This window comes from Ruditapes philippinarum, unplaced genomic scaffold (genome assembly GCF_026571515.1).
Source record: "Ruditapes philippinarum isolate M1 unplaced genomic scaffold, ASM2657151v2 ctg298_1_1_1_1, whole genome shotgun sequence".
Classification (NCBI taxonomy): Eukaryota; Metazoa; Mollusca; class Bivalvia; order Venerida; family Veneridae; genus Ruditapes; species Ruditapes philippinarum.
The window spans coordinates 80,113-107,774 of record NW_026853973.1 but is presented as its reverse complement, the minus strand read 5'-3'; the positions used below and the strand labels follow the sequence as shown (position 1 = coordinate 107,774).

The following is a 27,662-nucleotide window of genomic DNA, read 5'->3' as shown; positions in this document are numbered from 1 at the left end:
ATTAAGCATTGTCGAGTTAACGCTTGAAATTTTTCTTGAAATAATCTTGTAATAAAATTTCATTACTTACTATTAAGTAATAATAAATGTCAATTTTCAGGTCATGAATGCTGGAATGTTTCTTTTAGCAAACATGAAAAAATCATTTGATATAGTTTAGCTTTAATGACTCGTTATCAAATTATAGTGTTCATAAAATAGGCACTATGTATTAATTATGGCTACTAAATACACAATAACATTAAAGCTTTTTCTTTTCTGTAGAAAATAAAATCATGTGAAAGATATACCTGATTATTTTAAAGATTGAATGCAGTTTTTTCAGCTTAAATGGCTCCCAATGTGTTAAAATTAACACCAGTACAGAATCAGAGCAAAATAATCTGTCTTTTATGGGTCCCTATTGACATAGAAACACATTAAAATCAATTGGAACACCTGCAAATTCTTAACTAAATAGATCTTTCATTTACATTTTTCCGCCTCAGTGGTTATTACTTGCATGGAACAACAGTGCATTGGTATTAAAATCTATAGAGCAACAATAAACATTGATCCAAGAACTTGGCCACTTCCCATATTAAATGCAACAGAATATCACCAAAATCTGATTGTAATTGTTTGTGGCTATTATTCATGGTCACTCGTCCAGATATTAAAGTCATTTTATCAATTAAGCAAATATTTACCAGCTTCAGTCTACAATCAATATATCCCCGGGACTGTAACCTAGGGAACCAGTACTAGTGAGTACTAAGAATGTACATGAGCAGTGTCCTTATATGGCATAAAAATTATGTTGCTATCGCTTTAATAAAAATTCCAGCTCTATAAAGACAAGAGGTTGACACACGCCTGTTGGAAATAAATTCCTTTAAATTAATAATAAATTCTGCTATCTCTGACAGTAATGAATTATCTTAATCAAATTATAAGGGAGTCTACAGGCACTGCTAATAGCAAAAACATCTGTCTGCTTATTGTTGATGTAGCCGGATAGACCAATTATCTAATTGTTGCTGTAAAAAATATTTTGCCCTTTTAAATGTGGAAGAATTGAATGTCTGTATAGTTGGAAGTGTTTTATTCAAAATATTCTCACCAAAAATTGTTTGTTCAAAAGAAAATTTAAGTACTCTTCTTTTATATTACTATTTTTTTTGGTTTATATAACACTTGTAAAATCTCCAAGCTTATAGCAAAGAAAAAACTGCAGAAAAATACAAACAATATAAAGTTACAAAATAAACAAAAAAAACACACTAGCAATTCATTTGATTCAATATATAACTCAAAGTCCCAGAACTTTCTTGCCTTCTGTGTGTTTTGTGAAGCAAAGTACATTGAAATTATTAAAAAATTGTAATCTATCAACATTACTGGAAGTGGCAGATCTCAGGCCATCCTTAAAAAAATGTTTGTTTGCAGTAACGCGACCGACTCACAAAATTTGCCCCTACTCAAAATTGTTTTTCATGGTCTGGATAAAAAATTTTTTTTTGGAATCAAAAAATTATGCCCTGTGCTTTGTTTTCGTTCTTTTAAAGGTTAATAGAAGAAATAAAATGTAGGTCTTATTAAATTAGAATTCAGATATCAATTAATTAATTGTTACCAGATTATCAAAGCATATATTGTCCAGCATTTTGAAATTCCATGTTTATTTGGGAGTACAGTTCAATAAAAAAAAAAAAAAATCAACCTACCTACCCACCTTGAAAATTCTGGGTCGGGTTACTGCAAACAAACATTTTTTTAAGGATGGCCTCATGTGACCAAATATACATTACTTCAGAGTTTAAGCACTTGTAGGTACCCTAGTAGAGCCACTGATGTGACACAATTTTCTTGAATTTTTATGTTTTGTGAAGCAACATTGAAATGGCATATGGTAAGTTCCAGGAAGCTGACTTGATATTGGTTCAAATACGGTTAAGATTTTATCATAACTGAGTCAAAATAAATGTTTGAACTAAAATCATAATGTTAAAATGAAGTCAGAGTAGTGAACAGCTCCTTTTAGGTTATCAATTTAACAAAATGTGTAAAAACTAAGGTAGATGATTGAACATTAATTAGCAAGACTGTTCATTTCAGTCGAACTTTAGTGTTCATATGACCAATCTCTTGGATTAGACACCTATATGGACTAGACCTCTATATTTATTTCAGGAGTAAAACTTGTATATAATAGACTTAAGAAATTGGACTGAACCTTATTATAATATACCCCAGGATCTATTCCAGCATATAGTCCTTTTATAACTTTTTACAGGGCTAAACATAATGTACTGGTATGATTGTTTCAACTTACTGTTTAACACTGAAATTTGTTCATTTACTTGGTTAATTTGGATAATATCATTCTTCTAATGTATTTTACCATTTACCTTATTGACTCAAGTGTATTAAATACAAGAGTCGAGAATTAAATAATTAAAACACTTATACATAAAAAATAGAATGTATATTAAATGTAAGTGACAATTACTGTATAATAAACACTTGACATAAGCGATATATAATAGCAGGAAGTTCCGAACACATCATTAAATTCATCAACAACTTTCAAAATTCCAGGATACATCTACGATGAGTCATAACAAGCACTGCCTCACCCAATAATTGGCTCGAATTTGGCGTTTAAAGTTCATAAATACAATTAAATCACCACTGTAACACTATCAAAATGTGTTAAATTATTTCTCACCACATATTCCATTCACATTTCGCTTATTTTCTCAAAAACTCCTGAAACATTCGTGTTTTGAAAAATAATCATGTCAAATTCAGCAACATGTCTGTTAACCTGATTCTGAAACAGCGTTTTTCATTGGTTCTTTCTTAGACACGGGAACAAATCAATAACTTCGAGACTGCTGCTTCAATGAATGGAACAGGCTCTGTACAGTTTTCCCGCCAAATGTCATAAGATGTTCTTATACCTGGGACATAATATAACTATACATTACATTATGTCCCCCAGAAGTAGATCTTAATAGATATTAATTATATACTATATAATGTATTTTATTGCATTTAATGTAGATCTATTTTATTTTCATTTTCTATTAGATCTAGAGCAAGCTCATGACCATAAGTTTCCAAACATTTTTTTTTTATAAAACTGTTTAGATAAAAAAATAAGAAAACGATACCGCCCATATGAAGCTTTTATCACTAATGAATTTTGATATTTGTTACTGTAGAAAAAGATTGTTAAACACTGCCTTTCAAATTGAAAAATACATTTTGTTTATTTAATACAATGATTAATGAGAAGATCGCAAAAAATTATGATCACTCTCTTAAATATGAATAGGTCATTTTGATTATCTTATTATATCTTTCTGTCATAATCAAACAGAATGTATTCAATCGTTATTAAACAGGATTTGAATTAAGAAAGGTCAGTTTCCGATCACCTGAATTTGCGTATACCTAAATAGACCTATATACACATGTATGTATATAACGTATTTAAATATTTGGCGGTCTACGTTTTGAAATTTAAAATAAAACTGAAAAAATGTTATTTTCCGTTTCAGAGAACGAGAAAGTAATCTTCATATATTTTTATTATTCGTGAGTCACGGATCAGATGCATTATTATTAGGACGTAAGTTAACATACACGAAGATCGAGAGATAAGTTAAAGGTATAGAAAATACGATGTCCGATAAATGCTACTGTTTAAGGTAAAATTGCCATTAACTGATTTATTAATTAACAAAAACATTTTGACACGTCGATACAAAACGGGATTTATGACCAATTAATACAATATCACAAAAAATCTTACCTTAATTAAAAGAGTCCTTTGTCCTCGAAAAAAACAGTTAAATTCCCGCGTGTGAGGTTTAACTCCTCACGTTAAGCAGCCATGTTTGAAAGTTTGAAATGATCGTCACACTGTATGCATCTCTACCTAGAGGGAGCGTTTCTGCGGTCACGTGAAAAAATATACTTACATACATTAAAATTACTTATCATAACGTATATAATGTGTAAAAAGTTCATGTTGAGGCTGTCAGATGTCATTGTTATTATCAGAGGTGTTGTTTAATCATTAAATGTGGTTAAAATATTTCATTTTATTTTAATTCGCTTTACAATAAAATTGTTATGTCATGAGTAAAATTTAAAAGAAAAAATTTAAAAATGACCAAATAATGAATTAGTAAATTTTTCAATCATTTCATGAAATATCTATATTACCGAAAATTGTAATGTATTTCCACTGTTTCGTGTATTTGAAACGAAACTGGAGGTTACAATGTCAAATTGTTATCTAATTTCATCTGCCCCTATAAAATTTTCAAAAAATCGTAATCTTGATATCAGAAATAAATTATCTTAAGTAATCTTGTGTTACCATAGTGTTATAAATTTGTTATCTCAATAAGTCATACTTGTAATAATTGAGAATGATTGAGCTGACATATTGATTTTCTTAGGATCGTTTACATATAATTGAATTATACTAAATAGGCTTACTTGGAGTTATCATACTTCATTTTAAAAAAAAAGATTAAATTAATAAATTAGAAATATTTGCTGTTTCATTTTAAGTAATCGGTAATTTCTGCCAGGTTAATAATAGAATTAAAATAGTTCCTGTTCCAAATTGAGTCCGAGACTGCGCGTGATGATTTGGTTGTAACCATAACGAACAAAACAAAACGGCAAGTTTATTAGGATAACTTGAAAAAATCAGCTTTTCTTTACAAAAACATTTCCATTTACATCAATTCATGTGACATTTATAGATAATGCATTACATTTGAACGTAGTTGAATTTGCATATCAGCGTTAACATTACTATTTAAATTTTTATATCTAATTTCAACATGATTGAGCATAAATAATAATTATTTTGAAATCTATTGTGATTCTGATATAGTTTTAAGTTGAACCACGGATGTCATGAACACAAAATCATAGAAAATGAAATTTTTCGATATGACTATGTTGACATTTTGCATCCAAGGACATACTACATTATGTCACAGGTCAAACCAACGTAATTTAGCAAGGTTGTGGAGATTTAAGGCAGCAAGTAAATTACTAGTTTTTTGAGGTCCAGAGATGATTTCGAAACTCGGGTTTCCTCCTCTCTCATGATCCAGGCGGTCATTGGTGGCTTGGTGGGGCAAACTGCACAAGTACTATACAGTACGGTGCAGTATTAAGGTATAATTGCCTCACGATTTATACTATTAAATGGACCAATCATACATATGTCAACAAATATTTTATTTATAAACAGTTCATTGACATTATAAATTACAAGCAATAAATTTTACGGCTTTAGGAAGCTCAAAAAACTTTCTGTTCATGCCAAGGCATTTATTACATGAACTATATTTTAAAATACGAGTATATTTGTAGATAATGCAGACGATCAAAATTGCATCACATGTTGTCATTGGAGTTCATGTAATCATCGTAATAAGTCATATTGCATGTATCTTGAATACATCTTTTTATCAATTTCTCTTTCTATTTAACCGTATTGAAATCTTTTTGAAGATATAGTAGAGATGAATATATTATTTTATAAACTATTAAACACCTGAAGTAGCAGACATCGTTAAAGTGTATAAATCATCTATGGTCTACCGATTTTACATTCTCATGATTCATATATAAATCTTCAAACTTCTATTAGTTTTTTTATCTCCATGCAAAATACACTACACATGATGTTTTTTCATGCATGACAATATAGGTAAAACAGAATTCTTTGTTCAGGCATTTTTAAAAATAGAAATCCAGATAAAATATATTATATATAAATACATATTTAGCGTAATACTACTGTTATTCAAGTAAGAGCCCGTCTACACCTATCCAAGTCTTGAATGCAAGTATCATATTCTCTTGTATTGGATAGTGTAGACACCCTACTTGAATGAGTTTTAAAGAGAAATTATGTGACATCCAAGAAGATAATTCCTTGCAAGAAAGTTAGAACACGTTCTATTTTTCTACAAGTTTTTGGCTGTCAAGACACTGATAACACCGGTTTGACACAAAACATGTGCCCGGAGGTTTGATAGTGCTGTTAATTTTATTATTTTCTGACTTTTTGTTGTTGATTCAGTGTACATGCCCTTTGAATTTCAGTAAATGATTACAATGTCTTGGTCAAAGGAACAAACCAATATGCTGATACACAGAAGAGCAAAAAAAAAAAAAATAAATAAAAATAATTTACATTGTAAAAAAATAAAAAAGAGCCCTTTTTCAAGTAAAGTCAAAATGGATTTAAAATGATCTTATTCATTTAGTGAATAACTTTCCTCAAATTAAGAATTTGCATCAAAATAATTTTTTGTCACATATTTTCAATTTTAAAAAAGAATGAACAGATTTCATTAACTCCATTCTGTTTTAGCTAATTCCATCATTTACCCGCTTTTTTCACATATTTTACAGAAACATGATAGTCTTGCAAAGACAAAGGTATAAATCCTGGGCTATCTTAATGAGACATTTCAGTAAAAATTGTGCCTGATTATTTGTTGTAAGGGCCATTTATATTTAGCTTATCTAAAATGTGACATGTAAGAAACTTGAATAGGTGTAGACACGGCCTAAAAATAAGGAACAAGTTGCAGCGATGTTTTAATTTACCTTCTATATAGCTTTAACATTGCTTTAACCAAGCGTGAAAACAAAAATAAGTAAATAGGATTTAGCCATAGGGCCTGGATATAATAGCAGTTTAACTTTATACCCTCTGTGCCATACAATATAGATGTAAAACATTAATGACCATGGCAAAATCTAATAGACAATAAAACAAGTTGTAGAAGGTGATAAAAACCTAACTTTTACAATGATCTTTAAAGTTTATTTTAAGCTATAAAACGGCCTGGTGGTATTAAACAGCACTTTTTAGTATGTATATATAAAGGCCATCTAAACTTTTTATTACATTGCAAATTAAGTTAGAACTGTTCATTTTAGAGTTATACAGTAGGGACATTCAGTTGCAATACTTGACCATTCATTAAGCTTTTATTTCTTTTTCTGCTGGAAATTAAGTCATACCACTATTAACTTTCTATCTTCACTGGTAGTGGATTGTGAGCTAAAACCGGCAATATATCATACAAAAATAAGAATTGGCATCTGGAGACACACTATCTTGGGACAGGTCCATAAACTCAAAGCCATAGGTCCCTTAAGGACAACATGACAAAGAATGTTCAGTTATCCACATATGTGTGTGTGTATTCCAGTTTATTTATATTTGCCACTGGTTGCCCATATGGGCAAGTCCTCCAGAAGAATATTAGTCATTTTAGATCTTTTGAGGATATTGCAAGATATAGAAGCTTCTCGAAGCTTCTCCTGGTTCTTTAGTGTTTAAGCACTTAAACACTGGACCTCACTTTTAAGTCCATCCGAAAGACTGTTTTAGAAAATTTAGCTGGCCCGTCTGGGAACCAAACCCATAATGTCCAGATTACAAGTCTTGTGCTCTAACCAATTAAGCTATGCATGCTGGCTTATTACCACATATATCTATCTTAGGCTTTCTTATATACATGGTTTAAAGGTCACAACTTTAATCTTGCTTGCACTTGAATGTAGTAAATATGATTCTAACTATATGTTAATACCAATTCTGAAAGGGTGTTAACTGTAATTCAGGAATATTTTACTTTTGATATATTAACACAGCAACACTCATCTTATATGAAAATAAAATACCAAAAATGAATTAAGTACTTTGGCTGAAATCTCACTTAGATCATGATAAACATAAAACAAATATATTTGCTGGAAAAAAACAACAAGAAATATTCCAAATTCTTACTAAAAGTGTACAGATTTTATCATTCACAAAATATTTCTTTGTTATTGTAAACATGCATAATTCAGTTTGAGAAAACCTAAAGCACAATGATAATTTGTTTTACTTCCCTTTAGTTATTTATTTACTGTCAAACAGGGAAGTTTAAATTGTTTATTAAGCAAAAATTTGAGCTGATGACATAATCATTTTCAGGTGAAATCTGATTATCCACTTTGATAAGGGATGAAACACCAGTAATTGAGTGACAACAACCACTGAATTTGTTTATACATCTCAGGTAACAGAACTCCTGCAAAGCTAAAAGTTATCTAATGATGTATTTCTTAGCTACTAACAGTCTGGTCTCAGTTTGTATTTGAAATAAGTTTATCTATTTCATTTTCAGATTGTATAGCATCCACTATCAGTAATGGAAAATAATTGTCAGTCTTTATTTGTAGTGTATCAAATTTCATTCCTGTCATTATCTGATGAAAAATAGATGCAAGGACAGTTTATATAGCATATTATAAATCTGCAATTCTGCAATGTCATATAATTATTCTTTCCCTCTGATTAACTTGAATTCTCACTTCCTACAGCATAATTATCAGCCATATTTAACAAACTCGTCCAAAATTTTATAGTAGAACTAACATGTCCTCCACATCTAAATGCTCTATGTGACATATATACGATGACAGAAATGTGTCCATAGGACACAGATGTCCTTACATCCCACAATTTTTACAGGTGGAGGAAGACCTCAGGTGGCCTTCTGTGCATTATTTTAGGCACAAACGGGCACCTGAGTAGAACCACCAACGTTCCACAAGCTAGCTGGATAGCTTCCTCACATGAAAGAATCCGAAGTCCCCGTTGGGATCCGAACCCCAAGCAGTCAGGGGGGGACAAGTGGTTTGAAGTCAACGACCTTAACCACTCGGCCAATGATTCCCCAAGTCTATGAGCAGACAGTGTAAAGTAAATGTAATTGTATATGATCCCCGACCCCATATATAATATATCAAGCCCTCTTCCTGCGGCTATGAAAATATATTCCGTCTTTTCCAACAATCTTTTAATGATGCTGAAAATACCACCTACCTTTACCAGATGTATATTTTTAAAGGAACAGGTAATATTACCTATGTTTCGTAATTACAGCAGTGAATTAATTATTAAATAGAAAATCAATGCAGAAGTTACAGGAAGATTTTTATTTCCTCGCGAGGAATTCCAAGAATGTAATTGTGTAATAAAATGAGATAATAACATGTTTGTAACAGGAGATAGACATAATGTGGCTACAAGTAATGTATCTTTCACATGCTACCATAAAAATAAGCAAGAACTTTATTATCTTGTTATAGGTAAGTATAGAGATTTTATTGAACTTTTTAGATGCAAAATAAAGTCTGGGATGTTCTATGTATTCATTTATATAAAATGGGTATATTTCAGGTTGTATTTACTTATTAAGGTTATATCTTAAGAAAATTGTTTTTTTTATTATTTTTATTTATCTATTTATATTTGCATCAATAGTCAAATCCAGTTGATCAATTGACCATTTAAATGCTACATGCACCTATTACTGTCTTATGCTATCAGGATGAAGCCCAGTCAGCCTGCATTTTGAATACACCTTCAATATGGTGTTGTTGGTAGTTTTCACTCCGGATCACGGCATTAAATTTACCAGAGCACAGTTCAGCCACTGCATTGTTGCTAGGCAATCCATCAATGAGTTATAGTTGCCTTCACATTTGCAAGGGACTGATAACTTCTGTACATGCCAGAGCAGATGTACAATGCATATGACCATAGAAAGGATTTAATGATAAATCACAACAAAATTGATCTGGGAATCAAACCCAGGTCGCCCAATGCACAGTTCAACTCTCTACCTATCAAACCAATGCCTCCAGCAATCCCTGGATAACAAGTCAGATATTCTAACCACTCAGCCAGGCCGCCACTCATTTTCAGTGCGTATACTTCATTAATATTCATATGATACAAAGACTTTAAATAAAATTCTGAATCTGCATGTATAATGCCTATACACTACCCTGTCAAAACCAAAAGTGATAATTAGTCTATTCCACCAGTATAGAGCCTGGCCAGCCTGCAAATCCATGCAATCATGACAAAATTTATCCCCAAAATTGAAAATGGACAGGTCCAAAATGAAACCTAGCCAAGTTCAATTGAGAAATTTAGCAAGTTAAGGACTATTTTGATCTGCTCTGAAACCTAGTATGAAGGATAATCTCACAAATGCTTGTGATAATACATACTTTTTTTGTTTGCTATGTTTTTAAACTATTTGGACATCATATTTCATACTTGACATTGGTTAAAACGTATGTTTCATATGCAAATATGCCAACAAAGTTTTATAAGTTGTAAAATAAATATCAACATCACATGTAAATTTGCATTTTATTCCTTAACAATTCTTTTCATAATATTACTCAGCAACTTTAATAAAATATTAAATACTAGAATTGTCATAAAAGAGGCATTTAGTATTTAAACAATCAAAATTATTCGGCAATCACCATTCATAACTATATATTTCTATCTTGAAACATTACAAATCTGGAATATTCAACATTTTCCATATCTTTATCCTCACAGTTGTTTTAAATTCTCGGAAAATCGCGCCAGCAAAGTCTACAGAATTATTTGCAAAACCAAATTCTCAATCACTTGGTGCTTTTCCTTTTCTCTGTTTATCTTTTCCTTGAGTTTTATTCCCTGACTTTCCTTTATTTTTATGTCTTAAATGCCCTGGCTTTTTACCTTTAAATTTCATCTGAATTGATTTCACAAGGTTTTGCTTTTTCTCAAATTTTCTTTTCTTTGCATCACTATTATCAGTGTCAGGATGTGTTCGTTTTCCTAGTTTCACTTTCTGTCCATCACTGTTAGAAGTAGAGTCATTGTTAGGTTCCCCTTGTCCCTGTGATTTTAATGTCTTTTTCTTTGTATCATATATAATTTTCCTGAAAAAATACCATAAAAATACTTTTGTTTTCTAGTACTAATATTACATGTTGATACAAATATGTGTGTAAGACCATTGAGGTTTTAGTTTCAGTTTAAATCTCACATTGTTAACTTCATATAATGTGCACTTTCCATAGACTCTTCTGTGCATTTTTTCAGGCAAGCTCGGGCATCTGGAAAGAACTACCAACCTTCCATTTTAACAGCTTCCTCATATAGAGAATTTGGAGTCCATGAAACCCTCAATATACAACTGCAACAATTTTCATTTCATTAATTTGACTTTTGGGTAGAAATACATACAAACACAGTATAGGTCATATGGCGATTTTCCGGCTTTACTTGTGGAGGAAGACCCGACGTGCCCTCAAGATATCAATCACTAAATCAAGGTGCAATGGGAAACAGTATTTGTGACGGAAGGATGGATTACAGGTTTAATAAAAGAACATCTAGAGTCTACATTTCCTACTTACCTTTTATGTTTATTCTTCTGTAGGTCATATTTTGTCACTGTAGAAATTTTCTTCCTTTTTATTGCAGCTTTTGACAGTTTCTTTCTATCTTGCCTGTAACAAAAATATACATACATAGAGATCTAAGTAATAGTAGAGCAGGAATAATGGCTGGTATTAGGTTGGATTTTCGGTTCTTCCAAAATGTTATGGTCAATGTTAAGGTCAAACAGAATCTTCCAGCTTTAATTCATACCATTTCTACAAGAATATGAACGTATAGCGGTGAGTTGCAACTAAGCACTCCAAAATCTTATTGATAAAATTAATTTGCAATATTACGTCCTTACTGGTTTTTCTTTGATTTTGTATTTTCACTTTAATCATCAAATGAACTGTTTAGGCTTCAAAGTAAACACTAGTTTTGCTGGTGACCTCAAAAGTCCCTCTGTGTATCATTTGAGGAATGAACAAACACTTGGAACAACCTGAACTGTGTCAATGACCAAGTCAGGCAAAAATTATGCCAAAAATATGTTTCCCTCAAATCTTTTCTTTTTTTAAATCTGTAAACTTTTAAATCAAATTTTGATAACATAAAATATAAAGCTATATGATGAGCTCTCACCTTGATGGTTGATTAATTTTAAGCATATAATCTGGTACTGGGCATCCAGCAGTTCTCATTACATTGGCTATACTGAAATATACAAAGAAAGACATTATGAAAGTTTCAGCAAGGACGTCAATATTGCAGATACTCACATCATGGTACTGTATACCTGTAGCAAAAAGTAGAATCAACGTTATACTCAGAATGGTAGTGTACACTTGCAGCAAAGAGTACAATTAAGGTTTCAATGCAAAGCAGGCATTTCTTTACATGTTTCTGTAAGTAATATAATAATTGCAAAAAAAGCAATATTCATGTTATTATAACAAAAGAAATGGGCATGTACTTCATAGCAACATAATCTAGACAAATTTGTAAATGTAATAAAATACATGTACTGATTAAGTTAAACATTTAAGTACATTTATATCTTTATAATAAAAGCTTGAATTTATTTGAACCTTTTGTCCTCTCTATGTACTTATTATCATTGGTGTCCGAAAAATGAGCATGGGCATGATCCCCGATAGGTCTCAAACCATTGATCCTTTGGTTGAAAGGCAAACAGTTGAAAGGCAGCATTAGGCTATCAATTAATATGTGGAATAATTCCTAATTTAGTGTGCACTTAGTGCGAAATTGTTTAATATGAAAAAAAAATGTTTTTCAGTTTCTATGCTTTTTTAAAAATCTGACAATCTTGCAATTACATATAATTGCAACATTTTCCTGCACTCACTATATAACAGTTTACATAAAATACTAAATCATGACAGATCCTGATCTCAATATCAAACTGATCTATAAGCTACATCATATGTTAAAGTTATATAATATTTACCTTCTTAAATAAACACCATCATCCTCTGTAAAGAAGGTAACAGCTTTACCAGATCTCCCAGCTCGACCTGTCCTACCTGAAATATAAACCATTCCATAACTTATACATTTTCTTACTTATTTTAACCTATTTGTTACCATTCTTAAAGACACATTATGCAATAGAAATTAATGCAATTTTTTTTCCTCTGAAAGAAAAGGCTTTAAAAATAGAGCATTTCATTTTTAATTACATGTAAATGGGAGTTCCGGCTTTGAATTTGGAACATTTCATTTTTTGGTTAAATGGGAGTTCTGTATCTAAATACTAAAATTGGACAGCTTATAGTATAAATAATGTCTGATCAAACTGTTAACATATACAAGAGCTTGGTCAGTCTGAACAGATATGAAGGCTATTAATACCATACACTGTTAACCAAAAGTCTGTTAGTTTTGCCTTACATGCTTATAAGCTTGCGTCTTATCAAAGTTGGAAATGGTTTTATACAAGTTACAACAAGTTAGGAAATAGAAATTTTTTTGAGAGCTATTTAAGTTTTAACTTATATGTTAAAACAAAAGTTTACTATATTTATGCACAATAAAAAATATGTAATAAAAATAATGAGAATAAAATGCTTTAGGAGCATGTATCAATAATGTATATACACTGATTGCTCTATCTATACACTTTATTTCAGAGCTTTTGAAAATCTAAAGCTAAAAATATCTGCATGTATAACCTAAATACCCAATATGCAATTAGGAACTTTAATGTCATTTAATAAAAAAAATTGTTTTTAAGACTTATTCGATCATTAACACATTGCTGAGCTTGCGAAGCAGAAATTCAATCCCCAATAAATTCAATCTTTACCTATCCTGTGAATGTAGCTGATTGCACTGTTAGGAAAATCGTAATTGATCACAAGATTCACTCCTTTAAAATCAATACCACGACCCATCAGCTCCGTGCAAATTAAAATCCAGATCTTTCCAGCTCGGAAACTTTTTATTACATTATCTCTCTGAAAAATAAATTTAATAAGAATTTTAACTTTAAGATCAAAAGAAATGAGCCTTGTCATGACAAAACCAACATAATGGGTTTGCGACCAGCATGGATCCTGATCAGACTGCGCGGATGCGCACTATCAGGATCCATGCTGTTCGTTTACCAACCCTATTACAAGTAGAGAAACTGATAGCGAACAGCATGGATCCTGATCAGACTGCGCGGATGCGCAGGCTGGTCTGGATCCATGCTGGTCGCAAACGCACTATGTTGGTTTTGTCATGATGCGGCTCAAATGTACATGATTCTAGCATTACTCAGAATAGTGCAGAGAGTGCAAAATGATTCTCATTCATTGTTTATAGGGATATATCACAGAAATAAACACACTATTCTGAGGGCAAAGTCATTTAATGAAGGCATACACTTACATGGAGACCTTGTAACTTTAGATAATTGTCACAAATTACTACAAATATTAAAATCAAAAGCAGTTTATTTGTTTCCCTATATGTTTAACACAATCCTGATTCAAGATTTTCAATTTCAATTTAAATACAATAACACAAAGTTTGTATAATTTACAAAACCATGAGAAAACATATAAAAGAAATAGGTCAATATGATGCTGTATCTCCTATTATCACATGGTACTAGAAATAGTCCAGATAAAAGAATTCTGTAGTGTATTTAAAGCAGGTATTATCCCTTTGGTGAAACAGCACACTGTTTTCGGAGCAAAAATGTAAAAAATATGCATGTTGTAGTGATATTTCGATTTCTTTCAATTATTTTATGTATTTAAATTTGAAATATTAATACAACAGTAGATTATCTGTTATCTTCTGGAGCAATGTTGCTTTAAGTTTGATTGTAAAATATCTTTTTATACTTATTTAATCACTTGTTAGTCTGTTTGACTGACTGACTGACCTATACTGGTGTCATATACAGAACAATAACCATAACACTACATTCATATGCAGACAAAGTTTTGTGTAGTTACCTTTCCCTGCTTTGAATTTTAATGTAGGAATCTTAATACAAGAATGTTGAAATGTAATAAGAAACTGTTTACAGAGTCCAGTCAGACCATACTCAAATACAAACTAGCATAGCTCTTTCATATCAGACTGAATTTTCTAGATTTTTTTCACCTGTGCCAGAAAATATCATTGAAAGGGATATTCAGGCAAAATAATGACAAAACTATTAAAATGATCTTATATACTGAAGTCACGCTAAAATGACTTTTCTTGAAGTTTCAGCATGAATTTCTGTTTAAATTCTATATATTTTGGGTTTGAAGCGTAAATATATCTATATATGTTGAACAAAATGTACACGCCAATAGAATCACCAAATAGTTTTGAAACAAGTCAGGTGACTTGAACAAACCTTTGAAGTTACAATAACAGATATTGTGGATATTGCATGATTGAAACAAGCCTAAGTCATTAATTTGACATGTTCTATAGCGTTTACAGAGTTCACTTTTACAACTATTGTGAAATGCTAGCGCTCTAACCTGACCCACGCAGGTCAAGTTAGGAAACCACCATTTTATTCTTTATATAGAGAAAAGTTTTGTTCCTTTGACTGTCTAATATATTCATTTTGAGGGCATTTACAGAATAATGAATGAAAAATTCAAAATTAAGAAATGAAAATTTTGACTTTAACACCCCCATGTTACTAGAGTCGGCTGCCTTAAAATGACATCATTTCAGCTACATGCTTGTACTTTTATAAATGACTTTCATTTTTAAGATTATGACATACCATCATTATGAATGAAGTTGTAAGCTGATATGTACATTACTGTAAGAAAAAAATGTTGAATAAAAATATTGATTGTCACAATTTTGTTTTCAAAATTTTGCTAAATATGCAAAAATAAGAATCAAAATCTGGCTGTCATCACAGACATAAATATTCTGCCTGCAGGTAACTGTGTACCTGAAACTTGACAGAGCCTCGTTGCCACCATAAACACTAACCCCTGAGTTCTGGTCTATACTAACAGTTTGTATAAAATTCATGTATCCTATATTAAAGGCAAGTCATTTTTGTTACTAGCTTCTAAAACTAAATTGTTAAAAAAAACATGACGCAACAAAATTACCTGTAACTGTGTTCTATCTGCGTGTATCACATCTACATTCATACCATCATAGATCAACTCATGGAACAATTCCTTCGCTCTTTCTTTAGACTGTACAAACACTAACACTGGAGGCTGTATACCCTACACAATGTAAAACACATATTATATTCAATAATATAATATATTTAGCAATCAACACTTTTCAATAATGTCATACGCCCCTTAGTTCATTTTTTAAAGCAATATGGACCAAATTTGTTAATCCATCATCATTTTACATACCAGCTTATCAATTCCCAGTTCAGAGAGTTTTCCCTATTGCTGCTAAACTGAATGATCAATGAAACATATTCTAACACAAGATATGTTTGTAAAACATGTATGCCCCCTATCAGCAGCCAATTAGTCATGTGATAAGGTTATTATGCATGACTTCTGACCCAGTGATCAAACAATTAATAAGTGTTATCAAGTATCTACTGGTCATGACCTTAACCTTTGACCCCTTGACCAAAAACTCAATAGGGGTCATCTGCTGGTCACGACCAATCATCATACAAAGTTTGAAGTTCCTAGGCCTAAGCGTTTTTAATTAAATGATCGGAAACCGTTTTTACCTTCAAGGTCAATGTGACCTTGACCTTTGACCCCTTGACCCAAAACTCAATAGGGGTCATCTGCTGGTCATGACCAATTATCATACAAAGTTTGAAGTTCCTAGGCCTAAGCTTTTTTAGTTAATTGATCGGAAACCGTTTTTACCTACAAGGTCAATGTGACCTTGACCTTTGACCCCTTGACCCCAAAATCAATAGGTCATCTGCTGGTCATGACCTATCACCATACCAAGTTCGAAGTTCCTAGGCCTTAGGGTTCTTAAGTTATTTATTGGAAAGCATTTTTACCTACAAGGTCAATGTGACCTTGCCCTTTGACCCCTTAACCCCAAAATCAATAGGGGTCATCTGCTGGTCATGACCAATCACCATACCAAGTTTGAAGTTTCTAGGCCTAAGGGTTCTTTAGTTATTTATCGGAAACAATTTTTACCTACAAGATCAATGTGACCTTGACCTTTGACCCCTTAACCCCAAAATCAATAGAGGTCATCTGCTGGTCATGACCAATCACCATACCAAGTTTGAAGTTCCTATGCCTTAGGGTTCTTTCGTTATTGATCAGAAACCGTTTTTACCCAAGAGGTCAATGTGACCTTGACCTTTGACCCCTTGTCCCCAAAATCAATAGGGGTCATCTACTGATCATGACCAATCACCATATCAAGTTTGAAGTTCCTAGGCCTTAAAGTTCTTTAGTTATTGATCGGAAACCGTTTTTGCTTTCAAGGTCAATGTGACCTTGACCTTTGACCCCTTGACCCCAAAGTCAATAGGGTCATCTACTGATCATGACCAATCACCATACCAAGTTTGAAGTTCCTAGGCCTTAAAGTTCTTTAGTTATTGATCGGAAACCGTTTTTGCTTGCAAGGTCAATGTAACCTTGACCTTTGACCCCTTGACCCCAAAATCAATAGGGGTCATCTACTGATCATGACCAATCACCATACCAAGTTTGAAGTTCCTAGGCCTTAAGGTTCTTTAGTTATTGATCAGAAACCGTTTTTACCCAAGTGGTCAATGTGACCTTGACCTTTGACCCCTTGACCCCAAAATCAATAGGGGTCATCTACTGATCATGATCAATCACCATACCAAGTTTGAAGTTCCTAGGCCTTAAAGTTCTTTAGTTATTGATCGGAAACCGTTTTTTGCTTTCAAGGTCAATGTGACTTTGACCTTTGACCCCTTGACCCCAAAGTCAATAGGGTCATCTACTGATCATGACCAATCACCATACCAAGTTTGAAGTTCCTAGGCCTTAAAGTTCTTTAGTTATTGATCGGAAACCGTTTTTTGCTTACAAGGTCAATGTGACCTTGACCTTTGACCCCTTGACCCCAAAATCAATAGGGGTCATCTACTGATCATGACCAATCACCATACCAAATTTGAAGTTCCTAGCCTTAAGGTTCTTTAGTTATTGATCGGAAACCGTTTTTGCTTACAAGGTCAATGTGACCTTGACCTTTGACCCCTTGACCCCAAAATCAATAGGGGTCATCTACTGATCATGACCAATCACCATACCAAGTTTGAAGTTCCTAGGCCTTAAGGTTCTTTAGTTATTGATCGGAAACCGTTTTTGCTTACAAGGTCAATGTGACCTTGACCTTTGACCCCTTGACCCCAAAATCAATAGGGGTCATCTACTGGTCATGACCAATCACCATACCAAGTTTGAAGTTCCTAGGCCTAAGGGTTCTTTAGTTATCACTCGGAAACCATTTGGTCTACGGACCGACGGACCGACAAGTGCAAAGCAATATACCCCCTTTTCTTCGAAATGGGGGCATAACAAGACTGACAACTTATAAAAATTACTTTTAACCAAGTTGTGTAGTTGATTAGTCTGAATTCAAAATTAGGAATAGTTGTTACTTTTAACCCTTAATCTGCATAATTTTTGTAGTTGATTTGATTTTTGTGGTTTCAAAAACAACGGCTAACCACTTTCAGTTTCAACTGATTAATAGATAAAGCTAAGTGTCAAGTAAAATCATGCTGTATTAAACACCAGTTAAATGATTTACATAGTAAACTTGATATACTTTCTAGTATCTACTCAGAAAAAATATGTACCAAAAAAATATATAGCATTTAGTTACTATATAAAAAGGACAATTATAGTGTATCACCTTTCGTATAATATCCCTGATAGCTATAAGTTTGCCTGATTCTGTTCCACAAAATAATAATGACTGCTCTATTGTCTTTGTTGCAGAATTCCTAAACAAGAAAAGATTACAAAAAAAAATTCAAATAAAAACAATAGATTCAATGGGAAAGATCTTGGTTTAAAACTACATGTTATAACAAGACTAGTGTTATTACTAACCCTTTTGCTTTTATAAAATATTAAACAAGTACTTGGAAGATTCAAAATTTTGTCTTTTTATAAAACCATTCTATTGGTCAACTAAAAATTGTACATAAATTTCACAAGAGAAGAGAATCTGGTGAAATGTTGGAACCAACTTGTAGGATTACACATTGAATATAAATTAAATCAAAATAATTCTAGCTGTAGTAAGAAATCTTCAGCTGTGGATTTGAAGTCGGCGAGAACTGTGACAACAAAATATTTCTTACCTTGCACCTACATACACCTGTATTACATTGTCAAGGTTAAGTTTACACCAGTCCTCAACATCATACGCAAATGTAGCACTGAACATTGCTCTTCTAAGGTTAGTTCCATCACATGACTTGTATATAGTGGCAAGCTGAAAATAATGATCACTCGAGCATTAATATGGAAATATATTTATTCTTTTTCATAGAAATAAAGAAATATTTTGTATTAATTAAAATTTTAAACCTGATGTACTCTTAGGTATAGTACAGTACACTGTGCTTCTGTCATATATTTAAAACAAAAAAATTAACCATCAGCCTTCCACTCTTGATAGATTAGATATGTTTTCTTTCACATTGCTCACTATAGTAAAAGCTCTACTGAGGTTACAAGAAGTAGGACTCAAACTTATAGGGTTAACTAATGCCTTTCAAGCTTTCGAACTTCGTCGTTTAACTAATGCCTTTCAAGCTTTCGAACTTTGTCGTTTAACTAATGCCCTTTCAGGGAGAAAAAGACTTAGGCCATCCTCTTTGTAATATTTTAAGGTCATGACCACTAAACTTCATTAAGAAACTGTTTAGTTTTGTGACGATAGAGAAATCTATGACAATTCTATATCAAAACTAAGAGAGATAAGATCAAGCAAATCTGAGAACGCATTTTCAATTACTCTGTCACACAGGTGCTTCTAAATATATCATATATCATACAGTATGAAGAATGACACTAACCTGATCCCTGAAACCTGTCTTTCCTTCTTCAAATAATTTGTCCGATTCATCTACCACTAACCACTGCACACTGTAAACAATGGAAACAAATACTGCTTATTTATAACAACAAGGGTTAATATATGTAAACCTATCCTCAAGCTTCTATTTCACTGACATTGCTTCACTTAGCCACACAAGCCTGAATCAACATTTAGCTCCCAACAATAAATTTAATATCCAGAATAATAAATATAAACATATACATGTATGCTTTAACACACCTTTGTGCCTCTTTTACACGACTAGTAACTAGAGCTATTACTAAAAGTGACTTGCAATTTAAAAAGTTGTCCAAAGTCAAATTTGAACTTGAACTATATTTTATAATGTTTCATGTGTATCAATAATAATTAAAATTATCATCTTGTTAAAAAAGTATAAATATTATGGTGAAATTTTGAATTTAGAACCATCCACAGACACTTGAACAGTAGAGCTCCAAAAGCCTTGAAATCCGAATAAAATGTGTATTTGTCAATCCTAAATATACATGTATATGATAAGTACATGTGCTGGGATTGACAAATATACATTTTATTTGGATTTTAAGGTCTTAAAGCTCCACATCCCAAGTGTCTGTGACTTGGTTGGCTCGAACTTTCAATGTGACAGTGAAAGACTCCACACTGTGTGTCACAGCACAATACTGAGAAAGTTGGATAAAAAGCATTTAATATTAAATTTCTTTCTAAATTGCATAGGGTTATTATAACAACAAGCATTATTTCATACAAAGACGACTATGACTTTAATGTTTCTTTCCAAAAGCTTCAAAATCCATATTTTTGCTACTAATCAAATTAAAAAACATATAACAAAGACATTATTTGTAGATATTATTACCTTGTGAGGGAAATGACTGCAGGTTGTTGTTTGAGAAGATATATCAGTCTATTTGGGGTAGAAACCAGAATATCTGAAACAGAAAAAACAATCAGTTATTATATAATGTTGGGGGAAAAAACTTTCACCTCCAAATATGACTTTGATAATAAAAAGACTTCTTATTTCTCTTCAAAGCAAGTCACTGATATTGCAAGCAACAAGTCCACTATTATATTATATACAAGTCACCCTACCAATTTGACAGTGCAATTTCCGTTATTTTTAGACAATTGTAAAAACAGCACCATCACTGCATGATCTTATAAATTAAGTGATATTATATGTTATTTTGGTTTTGGAGTGATATATGTGGATATATTACCTGGCAAGATTTTATAACGGCGAGGGTGATATAAAATCTTGCCAGGTAATATATCCACATTTATCATGCCATTACTATGACAACTGCCTGATAAAGCCTGTCTGAGAACAGCAACCTTTCTCAGTCAGTGACTTGAGAACACTATGTTCCTACGCCAGATCAGCACTGATGATGTTTATTGTTGGTATTGTTTAATTAACTATGCTGAATATTTATGATAATACACAGTAAATAAATTGTTAAAGCAAATTGTACCAAAAATTGTGTTGTGTTATAAAATTATTGGTAAAAACCCTCGGACTACTTTTTTGGCGTATAACCCTCTTGTGGTTACCGTACTTTCAGAAATTAGCGCCCCGAATTAAAAAAATAAGATGCAAAATCATAATAGAGACATGATAAAAAGAATAACAGGTTACTGTCTTTTGAGAAAGGGATTTCTCAGACTCGGCTAGATATGGTCCGGAAGGGGCTCGGCAAGCCTCGCCCCTTCCAGGACCATATCTAACCTCGTCTGAGAAACCCTTTCTCAAAAGACAGTAACCTGTTATTCTCTATATATCACTCCAAAACCAAAATAAAAATTTTATTACCATTCCCATGCCGAGAAAGATTTTAAAATAAATCATTGCTGTTTAAATTGTAACGTCGAAATAATATTCCCTTTAGGGTACCCCTTCACCACAACATGACGTCACATAAATACATGACGTATTTGCTTACGTACCTAACGAATGTAAACAAGAGAAAAGGGGTAGTCTGTCGAAGACACTTTTTTGTAATTAATATCAAGCATTGGCGAGGTCACACTGATGAGAATATTCATCATTACTTTCTTTTGGTAAATATTTTTCATTTGACATTTAAAAAGTGCTTGTATATTGGAATTTACACCGCATAAAATCGAACCGTACGCGCATCGCCACAACGCATGTTGTTTACAAAGTGGGGTACCAAACGGGTATATTAAGTGTGTATATTACCCGTCTGGCTCGGTAATATCAATTTCTTTCGACGGATCCATATCCAATCAAATAGGTGGAAAAAATCTGGAAGGGTAATAAATGTGTATGCGACATTGTTATTGTCGCATATATGTATGTATGTGTAGCCTAGCATGAATACTATTTCAATCATATCATGATCAATCTTTTGAATTAGGTTTTAAAAATCTTTGTTACCATAGCAATAAATATTGTAAGACAGATGGGCATCAGTGGTCAAATGGTTCAGATTGTTGACTTTAAACCACTTGCACATCACTGCTGTTGGTTAGAATCCCAACAGGGACTTTGGATTCTTCCATGTGAGGAAGCTATCCAGCCAGCTTACAGAACCTCGGTGGTTCTACTCAGGGACCCATTCGTGCCTAAAAAGTCTATGACACAGGATCCCCACCTGATCTCTATGACACAGCATTTTATGTTGCACAAGATCATTTTTTTTCCAAGAAAACCTTTGAGTTAAGGTTGACAAAAAGGTAATTTGAAAAGTATAGACTTTATAGTGCAGACATAAAATATTCCAAATTTGACCTTCAAGAAAGACATTGAGTCTGCACTGAAGCAGTGGCAGAATGTGTTTTGCACATTCCCTTGTTAATTAACATTTAAACCAAGTTTTAAAAAAATGCCTCAAAGGGTATAGGATAAAAAGATAAAAATGTTTTCAGAGTTTTTGTTTATCACTGACTGCGACAGTTTCTAATACTACTAATATTGAAACATTTAAAAAATCTTTGAACTTTAAACAGATTTATCATCTTATACAATCATATCAAATGGTCGAATAATAAATAATCTGTTATCAGTAGGATTTTTAAATCAAACACTACCTTAATGATAACTTTAGTGTTACAGGTATATTTTATAAACAATCATGGACAGGGTAACAAGTGTTAGCTTTATTCCAACAATATTATTAGCACTGGTAATAATCATACTATGTGTAGGAAATACAGATTTTTTACTGTCAAAGACCCTATACAACAGGATAGAGAGTCTGGAGAGTAAAGGTAACAACTTTTATCTTAAGTACTGTGATAGGCAGTTTTCAATACATTTTGTGTGATAGTAAACATTGAATAGTCGATATTCATCAAAATGCTATCTATGATATGTATCAATCATTTATTTTCAACATTTTATGTTATTTTGTAGGTTAATATTTTATAAAGTTTATATACTGAGTAAGACTGTAAGACAGAATAATGCGACACTGTATATTGTGTATATGTGTAAGAGTATATTTCAGGAATTACATGTATATAACACATGAATAGTTCATCAGCCTATCTAATTCTGTTTAGTTTTATAATAATAACATTCATTGACTGTGAAGATTTATCTTGCTAACAAAACTGCACAAAAGAATTTACTGAGTTACGTAAAGCAGTCACATTATTAATTAGCCACTATTTTTATTTATTCCAAAATCTAGACATTAAATTTGAAGTATAAATTGTTTAAAGGAATTGGTGCTATCAAGAAATGACTTAGGACAGACAACAGCTCTAATTTAAACACTTTGTGCCTAGAAGAGCGACACTAAATACAAGAAAAGTCTGAATAAATCACTATTTCATACATGTATCATATATAGGAAGAGAGCAACAGATTAAGATAGAACTTCTAGAACAACAAGTCCTAAATCTCCTCTCTAGACAGATATCTAGCAGTGAAAATGTAAAGACAGGACAAAAAGGTAAAATATGAAAATTATAATTATATATTAAAGTGGTTACACAAATACATGAATAAATGAATAACTGAATAACAGAATGAGTATTTCAATGTGAGGTATTCAATATCAATATTAAAGTGGCCTTTAGCTTTAAGTTTCTGTTGGAAATATAATTATGTGTTGTTTCAAACTAGGTATTTTGATAATTTTATCTTGGAAAAGTGCATCATATCATTGTTAAGCCTGCTTAACAGCAACCTAAGAGCTAATTATAACATGTCAGTGACATTCATTTCCAAAAATAAAAGATCGGGGAACAAATTGTCCATTTTACAGAATTAACTGAGTGGACAAGTAGCTTAGATTCCTTATTGTTAAATGCATTTTATCGTTGGCAAATTTAATATTCCAACTGATTTGACAATTATATGAAACGATTTATCTAAAAATAAAAAACATATTTAACCTTTAGAAAACCTGAAGGCTGTTTTAATCACATGCCTTACAATAAAAGTCATTTACTTTATGGCATACTGATATATATTACTTGATATCTAATGTGACATCATCAATTTATGAATATTTTAATTTTCTTTAACTCTCTGACATAATAATTCCAATAATGAAAACTTAAATCAGTCTTAGTATTATTGAAAATCTAAATTTGACTAAATCTTACACAAAGGCAATGGTTGACAGACATTGTAATACATTCTTCATCAAATAATACAGTAAACTTCAATTATAGCAAACTTCGGGTTATAAGGGACAATTTATTTTGGCCCGAATTTTGCCCTTCTTTATTTAATATACGGTTATAGCGAATGGTTATAAGGAATTATCGCTTATAAGGAACTCATTTCTTAGTCCCAATTTAGTTAAAAGTGCAGAAAATTACACTTTTAATACGAACTCCAAAATATCGGCTATTTGTAAATATATCCCGCATTTTCAACCTTCGTTTTCATTGGCACGGATTAAAACTCGGAAATGTACCATTTATTGTTGTATGTTATTCAGTATATCTATGAAAATTAATTTGTATAGAAGTATGTAATAGTTTTTTATTTAGGATATTTTAGCATAAGTTCTTGTCACAAAGATAAAACGGTAATTCTTTTTATTCTATTATTTCTTTTCTTTAATAGTTTTGCTCGAGAAAAATAATTATAATCATTTTAAATCGGTTTTCAACATAATCATGCATGCTTGCAAACATAATCCATAGAAAACTTCAAAGTATGCTTGATTGAAATGAAAAGAAATTTATATATTTCATTATTAAAGTCACCCTTAAATATAATAGAAGTGTTCAATATAAAAGGAAGAAAAAATGGAAAATCTTTATTATTCTTATTCATGGAAAGAAATCGAAAACCACTGAGTTAAGAAACAAAATATGATATTTTATGAGAAATTGAGAAAGGGAGTAAAACTAAAACGGAAATAGCGAAGGATTTTCAAATTCCAAAATGTACACTCTTCGGTATTGTGTCTAAAAAATAAAAATAAATGGCTAATTATTCTTAATCAAATGTTCTTCAAAATGGCAGACGATGTTTAACAATCAGTTCAATATATGTAAATCTGTTCGCTATAAAAACTCCTGATACAAGGAACTAATTCAAGGAACTCCGGATATAAGGAACAGATTTTGAATGTCCCCAATCAGTTCGTTATAAGCGGAGTTTATTGTATTGCTGATTTTCAATGTTATATAACTATCATTACTCCAAATACATGTAAAAAATGTTTACCATAAAATGTAAATACATCTGAATTTCAGCAATGGAAAGTTGCTAATGAATTTGAGAAAATTTCAATCATATTTCAATCATTATAAGTTATTCTCATTTTATGTATTCATTAATATTCAGGTCTACAATTTTTATATCAAATTTTTTATGGATTTATTTGAATTAATTCCACTTTACAGGAACGTCAACAACAACAAATGTGGTGGCATTCCATGCAAGGCAGATCACAGATTCAGTGACATACCCGAATATCAACGATGTCATCAAGTTTGAAAATGTCACATTGAATGCAGGGAACGGCTACCACTTTAGACAAGGTCTATTTGTCGCCCCGATTGCTGGGACTTACTTGTTCACGGTCACCCTTTCTGGGGATACATTGAGTGGCTATAACATTTGGGCATCGGTCAGAAAGAATGGAGCGATGTTGGCAAGAATTGACTGTATTGCTGGTCTAGATGAAAGTAAGAAAAGCTTTGATCAAAGTTCTGTAACCATAGTAACACCAATGGAAGTATCTGATGAAATTTGGACCGACATTTACTCCCCTGGTAATGTTTCTATTGGAGGAAATGGATTCTCAAGCTTTACTGGAGTTTTACTGTATTAACTATTTCTTAAACAGGGAATAAATTTCTTGATGTAAAACATATAGTGGATTTTTCTTTTTATCACATTTTAATTATAATATTGTTTATATTCCCATAAATGTCCTTAGTCAATTTTAATACTATAACCTTTTAAATCAAACTTTCACATGTACATTTTAGTTTGTTCACTTGACTTATGTTGAAAATTAAATTAATCATGTTCAAAACCTTTAACAAAGTAAGTAAATAAGAAATTAAAATTTCAACAAAAATTAATACATATAATCAGCTAGTGTAAGTTGTTGAATTACCGTTTTAAGCATAACAAGAGCCATGTCAATATGGCTATCCCCCGCCGAATGTGTTTGCTCATTGGAAGAATGTATATGTAGTAGAGCAGAATAATTCCATTTTTAAAGGTCTTTTGGTAATGAAAACTGATGGCTATAGTGATTACAGATTTGAAACCTATGTGAATACTGATGGCTGAAAATAACAAAGGGCAATAACTGAAAAATAATGCAGGGTAGGTAATCATTCTTGTGTGCTGCATCCCTCCTCAGTAAAATCTATCCACCTATGAAGTTTCAAGTTGATACCTCAAATACTTTTTGAGAAAACAATTGAATTGAAAAATTAAGTATGCAAAATAACAAAGGGCAATAACTCAAAAATTATAAAAGGTAGAATTATCATTCTTTTGCACTGCACACCTCCTGAGTGAGATCTATGCACCTATGAAGTTTCATTTTGATATCACAAAGGCTTTTTGAGTTATGCTCTGGACAAAAATTAATTTTGAAAAATAACAAAGGGCAATAACTCAAAAATAATGCAGGGTAGAGTTATCATTCTTGTGCACTGCACTCCTCCTCAATGAGATCCATCCACCTTTGAAGTTTCAAGTTGATACCTCAAATACTTTTTGAGATAAGCTCTGGACAAAATAGCATGAAAAAAAAAACAAAGGGCAATAACTCAAAAATTGTATAGGAAAGAGTTATCATTCTTGCACACAACATTCCTCCTCAATAAGATCTATCCACCTATGACATTTCATGTTGATATCTCAAACACTTTTGAGTTATGCTCCACTCAGGTGAAAAATTAGGCATGAAAAATAACAAAGAGCAATAACTCAAAAATTATGAAAGGTAGAGTTATCATTCTTGTGCAATGCACACCTCCTGAGTGAGATCTATGCACCTATGAAGTTTCATGTAAATATCTCATAGGCTTTTGGAGTTATGCTCTGGACAAAAATCAATTTTGAAAAATAACAAGGGGCAATAACTCAAAAATCATGCAAGGTAGAGTTATCATTCTTGTGCACTGCACTCCTCCTCAATGAGGTCTATCCACCTATGAAGTTTCAAGTTGATAACTCAAATACTTTTAGAGATATGCTCCGGACAAAAATGTCGGACAGAAGGACGGAAGGAAGGTCGGACGGACGGAGACTATTTCTATATCCTCCGCCGAAAATTTTCGGCGGGGGATAATAACTCAAAAATTATGTAGGGTAGAGTTATCATTCTTGTGCACTGCACTCCTCCTCAATGAGGTCTATCCACCTATGAAGTTTCAAGTTGATAACTCAAATACTTTTTGA

At 32.0% G+C, this 27,662-nt stretch overlaps 2 protein-coding genes across 3 annotated transcripts in view; one reads left to right on the top strand and one right to left on the bottom strand.

Moving 5' to 3' along the window:
* Positions 1-10,266: 10,266 nt before the first annotated feature.
* Positions 10,267-27,662, bottom strand: part of LOC132738568 (probable ATP-dependent RNA helicase DDX52) — a 28,095-nt gene continuing 10,699 nt past the window's right edge. For both annotated transcript variants that reach the window (XM_060726078.1, XM_060726080.1), the window contains exons 7-16: positions 20,658-20,730; positions 19,773-19,842; positions 19,053-19,186; positions 18,599-18,689; positions 15,859-15,981; positions 13,596-13,746; positions 12,738-12,813; positions 11,912-11,983; positions 11,305-11,397; positions 10,267-10,824 (exon numbers count right to left, since the gene is read on the bottom strand). In XM_060726078.1, coding sequence (XP_060582061.1) covers positions 10,521-10,824; positions 11,305-11,397; positions 11,912-11,983; positions 12,738-12,813; positions 13,596-13,746; positions 15,859-15,981; positions 18,599-18,689; positions 19,053-19,186; positions 19,773-19,842; positions 20,658-20,730 — 1,187 coding nt within the window. In that variant the 3' untranslated portion in view covers positions 10,267-10,520. The remainder of the gene's footprint in view (positions 10,825-11,304; positions 11,398-11,911; positions 11,984-12,737; positions 12,814-13,595; positions 13,747-15,858; positions 15,982-18,598; positions 18,690-19,052; positions 19,187-19,772; positions 19,843-20,657; positions 20,731-27,662) is intronic.
* On the top strand, positions 22,849-26,112 carry LOC132738569 (C1q-related factor-like). The gene is made up of 3 exons (XM_060726081.1): positions 22,849-23,035; positions 23,623-23,724; positions 25,640-26,112. The coding sequence occupies exons 1-3, from the start codon at positions 22,900-22,902 to the stop codon at positions 26,068-26,070; spliced, it is 669 nt and encodes a 222-aa protein (XP_060582064.1). The 5' UTR covers positions 22,849-22,899; the 3' UTR covers positions 26,071-26,112.

Bases quoted from the DNA above. Each gene is read 5' to 3' on its own strand.
- LOC132738569 (XM_060726081.1), top strand. From the start codon at position 22,900: ATGGACAGGGTAACAAGTGTTAGCTTTATTCCAACAATATTATTAGCA. The intron at 23,036-23,622 runs GTAACAACTTTT...TATCATATATAG, and splicing joins AGAGAGTCTGGAGAGTAAAG to GAAGAGAGCAACAGATTAAG. The intron at 23,725-25,639 runs GTAAAATATGAA...TCCACTTTACAG, and splicing joins TGTAAAGACAGGACAAAAAG to GAACGTCAACAACAACAAAT.